General features: G+C 39.8%; 1 protein-coding gene across 1 annotated transcript; it reads right to left on the reverse strand.

Moving 5' to 3' along the window:
• Positions 1-4,368: 4,368 nt before the first annotated feature.
• On the reverse strand, positions 4,369-5,371 carry LOC130467000 (E3 ubiquitin-protein ligase SIRP1-like). Its single transcript, XM_056835511.1, has one exon. It carries the CDS (start codon positions 5,156-5,158, stop codon positions 4,547-4,549), a length of 612 nt encoding a protein of 203 aa, XP_056691489.1. The 5' UTR covers positions 5,159-5,371; the 3' UTR covers positions 4,369-4,546.
• Between the last annotated feature and the right edge of the window lie 4,406 nt (positions 5,372-9,777).

The raw sequence follows: 9,777 nt of genomic DNA on the forward strand, positions 1-9,777 counted from the left end.
TACGATTCCTTTTCCATAACTCTATAAATAAAGGCCTAGGGGTCATAATTTATACAAAACAAGTTTCAAAGTATTCAAAAGTGAGTTTTTTTTTTGAGAGAAAATTCAAACACCCATCTTGCCCCAAAAGTGCCGAATTTTCTGAGTACCTTAAGGGCGATTCTAGTTGGTCAATCTTAAGGCGGATCCGGACGTGCTGTGGACTTTCTACGGAGGGACGACACTTGGAGTCCTAAAAGACTTGTTCTTGTTCGGTTCGGGCGCAGCTAGGGAAGGCACGCAACAAAGAGTATGCATCTAAACTATGCTAAATGATTATGTGTAAATAATATGTTTCCTGGGTTAATGGTTGTTTCCGCATGATCTATGTAATGTCATATGTATCATAACCTAACACTCCTCAGCAGAGGGAACATCCTTCTCAGCCTCGGGAACCTCAACATCGGGGCCTGTGAGATCCACCATCTCCTTATCTGGACTTCTCTCTCTTTCGAGAGGAACGTCAGCAGATTCCTTCTTCTCCTCGGCCACGATAGGGACATCCGAGCCAGGAACAAAGTCGGTTTCGATCGCCTCCATCACCTTTGTGATATCCTAGATCTCGATCCCTAAAGCAGTAGACGGCTTCAGCGGAGAGGGGATGGTATCTTCCTTAGCCAACGGTTGATCCACGGGCGGCGGTTCCGCAACCACCACACTCTTTAACTTCTGCCCTGGCAAGGGCATGAAGTGAAGAAGGTTCTTGGGAGGAGGCATGTCTTCCGAAGCTGTTTCCTACAAAACAAGCGTTCAAAGATCAGCTTCGAAAAAGGAAAAGACGGACTACAAGAAAGCTCCTAAGTCAGAGCAAATACCTTCTCCGAGGACTGAGAAACCTTCGCCTTCTTCGGATGCGCAGAAGACTTCAGAAGAGTGCTACCCTTCCTTTTCCTTTGATCCTAAGAAAAGGAGACCAAGGATCAATAAATTCAGAGGAAGACAAAAAAGGAAATAAAGAAAAAAGGTGAAGTACCCGGTTCCTAGATAAAGAGATATCTATCCGAGCCGGGGATGAAACCGAAGGAACGGCACGCGGCACAGCGTCAGTCCCAGGACCCTAGAAAGATGGTCCAGGACCAAGACGATTAGCCGACGGCCAACCAAAGAGAAAGAAAAGACAAACAAAAACCGAGCCGATAGAAACACTCACCGGATCCGAAGTTGTCCTCAAAACAGGAAGCACGACCTTCACTGGAACAGCTTCGGGAGAGGAGGCAGAATCCCACGGATCAGCTCGAACTTCAGATATCCGAGCAACACCCGAAGGAGACAACACGTAATCCTTCAGGCGAGGATTACGAGGATTCTCTTTCCCGAACTTGTAATCAGGAGCCGAGTCGTGAATAGTTTTCAGATCCAAAGAAATGCCCAAAATCTCAGGATCAAGGCAGCTAAAGCTGTACTCTGCAAAAAAAAAGTACAAAACGAGTCAGTAAAACGAAAGAAAAAAGAGGAGGACAAACTCACTGAAACACGGTCCCAGCCGAAAGACACCTACCCCTGTCAAAAATCCTGCTGAGACCGGCGACAGCAAGAATGTCCTCCCGCAAGATGTAGTTAAGGTTCGGGAGCCAGCTAGACGGCAGTTTATAATTATCCTCCCGAGCCAAGAACCACTGGAGGAGATCCACGTAGTGTTGATGGTTCCGATCCGGAGCAGCCACGCCCCCCATGTCAGGATCAGGAGTCACAAACCACTTTGGAGGGCGATAAAAATTGGGGTGCTTCGGATCCGTCGGCACGCGAACAAGCAACCACTCCGTCTTCCATTTATGGTCAGAGCTAAGGTAAGGGTATGCCGTAATATAGTTCGGCTCCCCTCTTCTTCGGGACTTTTTGTTGATGATGGTCCACCAACCATACCCATCACCCTTGGAAGCATGGTTGAAAGACAGATCGTGGAGATCCCGAAAAACGGAGACAGAGCAGGGAAAGTTAACGAAGTCGCACACCCATCTAAATCCGATGATGTGCCTCATAGATTTGGGTGTAAGTTGGGCCAAACTGATGTTGTACGACACCAGAAGCTCGGAAATGAACGGATCCAAGGGAAAGCGGAGACCGTTCTCCAAGTGATGAGTGTACACAGAGATGAACCCCCTCGGCGGATGAGTCACCCGAGGACGCTCCTGATCGGGAAGTTCACACCAGTACCCCAAGGCGTGCTGGATTCCGTATAGCTCCTCGGCCCTCCGATGGTAGTTCCCCAGCTTCGCCTCCACTAACCAGTCACCACTGACCGATTTCTCCAACGGACCATCGATCTTGGTGGTCTCATGCAAGATCGGGGCATACTTGCCCTTCGGATCAGCTTCAGTCCAATGAACTGGAAACTCAGGGTAAGGACGGCGTACACCCGAAGAACCAGCTTTCTTACCAGAAGTAGCGCGTTCAGACACGCCAGACCCGCCAACAGCACCATCTTTGGAAGCGTCCCAACCAGTCGAACGTTTCTCCACCGGCCTCTCCGAGGGCCAACCCCCTTAAGTCTTCTGTACCCTTCCCGAAGGCACATCCTCCCTCTCACTAGAGGAGCCGACGACGAACTTACTTTTGCCCTTATTCTTTGCCATGGTCGCGAATTCTCGGTCTAGGGTTTAGATTGAGGAGTAGAAGAAAGAACGAAGAAGTAAGGAGAATTCAGAAACAAATTACCTTTTTCCGAAGCGGAATTCGCCGACAAAACGAACGACACAAGTTCCCGAAGTCTAAAGCTGGCTGAATTTCGTAGATCTGAAGAAACTCGAAAACTGCGATCGCCGGAAAAAGAGAGAAAGTTTGTCTAAAAGAGAGAGAAAGTAAAGTTTGAAGGAAGTTTAGCGCCCAGTATTTATAGAAAAAAGAGGCGCATCAACTTCTTTTCAACCCACGATCTCCACGACACAATACAAGTCCCAACACTTGTCATCAATGCAAATCATCCCTTTTAAAAAAAGAGAGGGAACTTTCGGACATCTGACAACTGGAAACCCACCCATTTAGTTCTAAATGGACCGGGTCTGGGGGGCATGTTGTTTGGGCTCCCAATTGATTCTCAATTGGGCCACTAAGTCTAAAGCCCAATGGCTCTAAACAACAGCATCAAACCTACCAATGGGTAGTCAGCCATCCATTAAGGCCCAAGGCCCAATAGCAATAAATGACCTATGGGCATTTATTATGCAAACACTATAAATAGGCCGCCAAGGCTCACACCTCAAGGTACGTCCAATTTATCGCCTTAAGACTACTCTTCTAGAGAACTTCTCTCTAGAATCCGAGCATCGTTCTTACTTAGGCATCGGAGGGGCTTTTCTCGGAAACACCCCCGAGGATAGTGACTTTGCTCTTGTGCAGGTGAATCCGGACTCGACTCAGTCAAGCAAGCAAGATCTTCAACACATACGAAAGGGCCTTCATTCGAAGCCCATTGTTTCCATCTTTACAACACCGGAACATATTCTGTATTGGTACTCCAAATTCTGTATTGGTACTCACTTGTGTCCAATATGGACACAAGTCACTTGTGACAAAGACTTCATCTTCTAATGTGATCCTCCTCTAAAATCTTACGGAACTCATGCGGAGGTTTAAGCTGTAGCTAGTAGCTACTTTCTCCCTTGTAATAACTTAATAATGGATGCATGACTCTTCAGTAGATAGGGACAATGGTTGATTAAGTTCGACCTGATCAAAAGGCGGGCTGGGCTGGGTTTAGGTCGAGTCGAGGGTATAAATATATGCCAATTATGTCGGGTCGGGCCAAACTTCGGGCGAATTTTTTTTGTCCAAAACCCGCTATTTCGGGCCTAAAATAGCTTTTTCGTGTCATTTCGGGGTTAGGCCAAAATTATAACTAAAATTGTTGTTTTACGTTGCCCAAATCCCGCAAATTTTTTTCAAAGTTCGGGCCAGGACAGCCCTGAAAACCATGTAGGTGGGTATACCACTGAAGCACATTGCTTATACATAGTAATCTATACATATGTTTACCTTAGGAGATTATTGGGCCCAGGGAAATCGCGCCTTATTGGGCCTTGCCTCATGGATGGACTTGTTGAGGTCTGAGTAGGATCATTTGTCTCCAATCACATGAGCTCTCACACAACATCAGTTTATTGTACAACAGGACAATGTGTTTTGTTGTCGTCCCTAGATAAACTTTAAAGAATCCTAGCCAAAAAGCACGAGGAATTAACTTTGATTTCCTTATTTAGTTAAGAAATAACGTCGTTTAAACATATTGAGTAACTTGCAACATTAGAATCAAGACTCTATCCACAAATTCTGATTTTGCCGAGTTTTTAATTCAAGCACAAAAATAAGACAATTGGTTGATACTTATTTCGTATATGATTAATAATAGCCTTCATTATAATTCAAAATAATAGCCTTCATTAATTTGAAAACAAAATTGGTTCAAGAATTATACAAACTTAATTCGAACTCGACATAACATACCAAGATAAGAAACAACAATTTACATACAAAACTAGTAAATCAATCTCTGTCTGTCTTTGAAATTAAACTAACTTTCTTCTTCTGTTAGTTTGCAATCTTCATTCTGTTCAGCTGCCGGCAACTCAAAACGACATAGTGGGCAGAAACGATTGGTCAACAACCACTGGTCTGCGCAGGCGGGGTGAAAATAATGGCCGCACGGTAAAATCTTGGCTTCTTGTCCATTCTCCCATCCTTGTAGACATACTGAACAAACCTCATCGTGTGTCGCCAACTCTTCTCCGGCTTTCTTCACTTCAAGATTTTCGACCGTTGTTCGATCGGCGGGTACGAAACCGAGAATGTTCTCTACGGGAAGGTCTTCACTAGTGCCAATGTAGTTACCAGATGAGGTCGTTACCCTTTCCAACACCCTATCGTTAAAGTCAGATGCCCACGTGTCTCCTCCTGACGACGGCAATGAATAGCCGTAAAATAGCTGCGGTGATTGTAAACATGGGGACGACATCATGATGAACTGCGGCGACATCTGCGATTGGTATGCGAAAGGAGGCATGGCTGTGAACTGCAGCGGTTCATTCGTGATCAGAAAAGGAGGTACGGTTGTGAATGGCGGAGGTTGATACGTGACTGGGAACGGAGACACGGTTGTGAATTGTGATCCGTATTGAAAAGACATGATTATGATTATTAGGAACAACGAATTATTTGGAGAAAAACTAGAGTGTACGGATTGTATTTACAGGACTTGTATTTGTAGGTTTGTTTTTGATGGATGAATAAAATTGATGGATGATACCTCTATTATTTATAGTACACTCTACTTATAATCCAGATTGAATTCGGTTTTGAGTGTCTTTTTTTTTGTGTGGTAATTTTATCCTTTACATTAGTTAGGATTTGGACTTGCCTTTTTTGTACTTTCTACTTTGTTTAGGAAATTTTAAACGTGTCAAATTAGACGACAGGTAGTGTCATTGTGTCAAAGCTTATTTAGGGCAACAACTAGAGTAACTTGAGTATTAAGAAAAAAGGAGGTTTCCTAATATTAGTGTTGTGAAATTTATATACTACACGTAATGTAATTTTATACTATTGAATATACAAACAATAAATATTCCTTTAACTAATGTTATATATTTATAAATATATTGATTAACATTAATTAATGGGGTAATTTAGGTATTTCATAGAGGATTCTAAAAAATTCTACATCGGGAGTTGGCTTATAGAATAGAGATTCATCTATAAACTAGTGTGTGCCCCGGGCGATGCTCCGGTTACAATGTTGGATGATATACGAAATTTTTACGCATTGTCGTCTACACGTGTTGCCTAAGCGAGTTTGAACTTTTTTAATAACTATTCGGAGATCGTTTATTTTATTTGGATGTGATGTATTGTATGTAGTACGTATCAAATTTCAGTAATATTGTTCTTCCCTTTTTGGGTTGTTAATTAGTATTTGTAAATCATGTCCAACATCTAATAAATGTTTTGTGTATATGTTATGATCCACGTATGCTAACACAGTGTTGACTAATTAATGAAAAAAATCGTGTTCTATTATATGTAGAACATGGACAAATTAAAAATGCAGTCATTATTCAAAATCATTTTCAATAATGGTAACAAAATTAAATTTTCTTGCAATCGCTATGTGGTAAAATTAGAAAATTAATAACATAATCCATCTGAAAAAATAGTATAAATACACACGTACACTAATCCTATCTCACTTAAATATATTTAAATAGAGTAAGGCATAAATAATAGTATAGCTAAGATATATGGTAAGATTAATTTCTACTATATTTCTTGTTGGTTCCCATGTTTGAACCCTAACAAAAACATTTTGTGTATCAATATAGAAAAAGCACATCATCCATGTCATTGTTGATGTGGTATCTTGTCATGTTTAGAGAAGGTGTCACATGGCGGCGTGACATGATTTGCCTTGGAGATTTAATAATAGTATAAATTTTAGCCATATGCCTGTCCCGACTTTTGATTAGGTCCGTCTAATGGGCCCAAAACAATTGTCCTAAAATTTTCAAATCTTAACTAATTTAGGAGCGTATGACAAAGTCATGGGACGATGGTGTACTTAATAGTTAATGCTTTCGTTTTTAACTCTTTCTACAAAAGGTCTTGCGCGCACAAGGTGTACAATAAATTTATTGTACACCAAGATAATTTTTATGAAGTTTTTTGTAACTTTAACCTATTTTTCTGTAACTTCTATATTATAAAATTAAAAAGTTGATAGATAAACATTTTAAAGGATTAAATGATTAATTTATACATTATTAGTGATTTTGAAGAAATAATTTTTATTCAAATGAAAAAATTTATCATTAAAAAATAGATAACTTTTACATATATAAATGTAACTTTTAAGCATTTTGAGTCAACTTTTACTCCGGTGTACAATATTTATTGTACACCCATTATAAATAAGAATTTGTGCTCTTTCTATGCCGTTATAAGAATTCTGATTTTATCATTTTTCCTTAAATGTACTCCGTATCTAATCAGCTACGGTTGACTCAACCTGATACTCCGTACGTCCTTTAAAGTTTGATACTAGAATTTTTGTCCATCCATAAATGTATATTCACTAGTGGAAAAACAGTCATTTGCGTCGGTCATTTAAGCCCATTTGCGTCGCACATTGGTGCAACGCAACTGGCCGCGACGCAAATGAAAAAAGTCATTTGCGTCGCACTTTTGGGCGACGCAAATAAGGGTCATTTGCGTCGCAGTTTAGCTAAACTCCGATGCAAATGACCTGTTTTAACATCCTATAAAAGTCATTTGCGTCGCAGTTTAGTTAACCTGCGACGCAAAAGACCTTTTTTTAACATACTGAAAAGTCTTTTGCGTCGCAGGTTAGCTAAACTGCGACGCAAATGACCTTATTTTTAACATATGAAAAGTCATTTTCGTCGCAGGTTGGCTAATTTGTGTGCCTTTGCATTGTCTTGAATTATGTATATAACCTTTTCCCCTTCATGAGGTGGCCATTTCTGTTTGATTGATGGGATTAACTGGTTAATTGATTAGCATGACCCTGGTTTCTATTTGGTTTACAGATTTGACTGGTTTAGTCTCAACTGTCCCCTTTACTCCATTCTTTGATGTCCTCTTTGCTAGTATTGCTTTTGTGAATGGAAATATTCCTAATTTCCCATCAAATTCACATTGGTCATCTTGACCCCACCTTGGCGTTGCTACTGCTGCCATGAACATGAACTTTGGTATTTTTGTTCTTGACTTTGCACTTCTGTATGGCAATGGTTCAGTGTTTGCAAAGTATGCCCTTTGACTTTTCTGTGTTAAATAAAACCATTTTTCATCAATGTGAATAAAGTCATACATGGAGTAATATGTTGGCTCATGTGGTATAGTGTAATCCATGATAAGTCTAAGAACCCACCTCATCCTTGCCATCTTGCATTCTTCTCAAATTCCAGGATGCAACTGGCGAGCGTGTGGTTTAATCAAATTTCATTTCACTAATATCCATACAGTTGTTGATCCCAAATTTAACATCTTTGCTAGATCCCTTAAGCATGTTCTGTTCCCCATGGAATCAATTGTGACTTGAACCCATTTCCTGCCACACTTATGATAGTTGCTTGACAAAACATATGAATCAATTGCTTCCTTCTGTCTCTTTGCTCTGTTCTGTAATTTAATTTTGGTTTTTCTATGGTATCCAACATGTTGCAAGCAGCCCTAATTGAGCCATACACGAGTTTATCTGAATCTGGATACTTTCTGTTTAGCAGGAACAACAAAATTTCTAGCCTCAATTCATCACTTATCCTTTTGGTGTGTGGCTTATGATGATTTGTTGCTTGAGTTGGGGTCTGATGATGTTCAGATGATGTTTCCTGTTCTGGGGGTGGCATGTTCAAATAAAAAAATGTATGGTACCACTTGAAGGTTACCTGTTGTTTTACTCTGTTGTTGTCCCTCCCCACCTTCACCTCTAACAAATTGCATGTGGCTCTTCATTGAGGTCAGGAACATGATGAAGTTGCTCAAAATGGTCCCCTGCATTAGCATGTTGTTCCCCTTGAGAATTATGGACCACTTCATCAGCATCTTCATCTCCTGAGTCAGAATCTGAATTTATGCCATCTCCTTCATCATCAGAAAATCTGAGGAAATCATCATCCTCCTTATCCGAAGCCACCATTAATGTCCCCCATTTTTTTTTGTCTCCTTGTATTAATTGAGGCTAGAATTTTGTTGTCGTATAAACAAAGTATTTATTGGAGTCCGTTACATGGTTTATTGTGGGAATATTACCCTATTTATAAAGGGTAGACACTTTTGTTGATGTTGGAGGGAAACAGTTGGAGGGAAAAATTCCATCCAAAATTTGTGTTTTTTGTGGGAATCTGTTTTGGGAAAAAGCTGGAGGGAAAAAAGTTGGATTTTTTTTCTTTTGGGTTTACTGTGATCGTGTTAGAGGAATGCTCAATTGTGATTTGTTCATTTCATTTAAGGAGGTACCCCACCTCATTGTAAAAGTCTCATGTGCATCAGATTTTTTTTTCTGATTTTAGAATATTTTAATAAAATATCTTCCATTTTCCTATTTCTTTAATAATTTCTCTCTCCTTACTTTATTCTTTAAATATACAATCTCTTACACCCAATCATTATTCTTACACCCAATCAATACTCAAATCACAATACAAACCAAGATTCTAGTTTTCTTAAAACCACCCCATTTCCCAAACGTAACCAACAAAAGGAAACGGAGGGAGTATATTGTAACAAATAAACAATAATAAAATTGAAAATAAATTGTTGTGCTCCAACATTTACAACTTCACATATGGCAACATCACTAATATATTACACACTATTTCCATTATCATATTACATGCCCGATTTTGTGTGTATTTTTTTTGTTGGAATCTTAGTTGTAAACTTTTAAATTTACGCACACAATAATTGTACTTATACCATAATAAAACACTAAATCTAAAACTAAGGACCCTATATGGGTTGTAAAACAAATGGTTCAATAGGTTTCAACCTTCCATGCATTATCCTTGGAGAAATAATCCATATGTTCTACCCTGGCCGATACCATGCAGAATAAATACAAATTTTAAAAAGGAATGAATTATATAAGAGAAATAGGTATTATCATTGCAATCCTTGTTCATCACAAAAATACGTGTCCATCATGAACCTTTTTCTTTTTTGCTAAGCAAGTGAGAATAATATTAAGGCTCAAAACAATTACAACCTAAGCTAACTTTAAGAGAAACA

This window comes from Spinacia oleracea, chromosome 2 (assembly GCF_020520425.1).
Source record: "Spinacia oleracea cultivar Varoflay chromosome 2, BTI_SOV_V1, whole genome shotgun sequence".
Taxonomy (NCBI): Eukaryota; Viridiplantae; Streptophyta; class Magnoliopsida; order Caryophyllales; family Amaranthaceae; genus Spinacia; species Spinacia oleracea.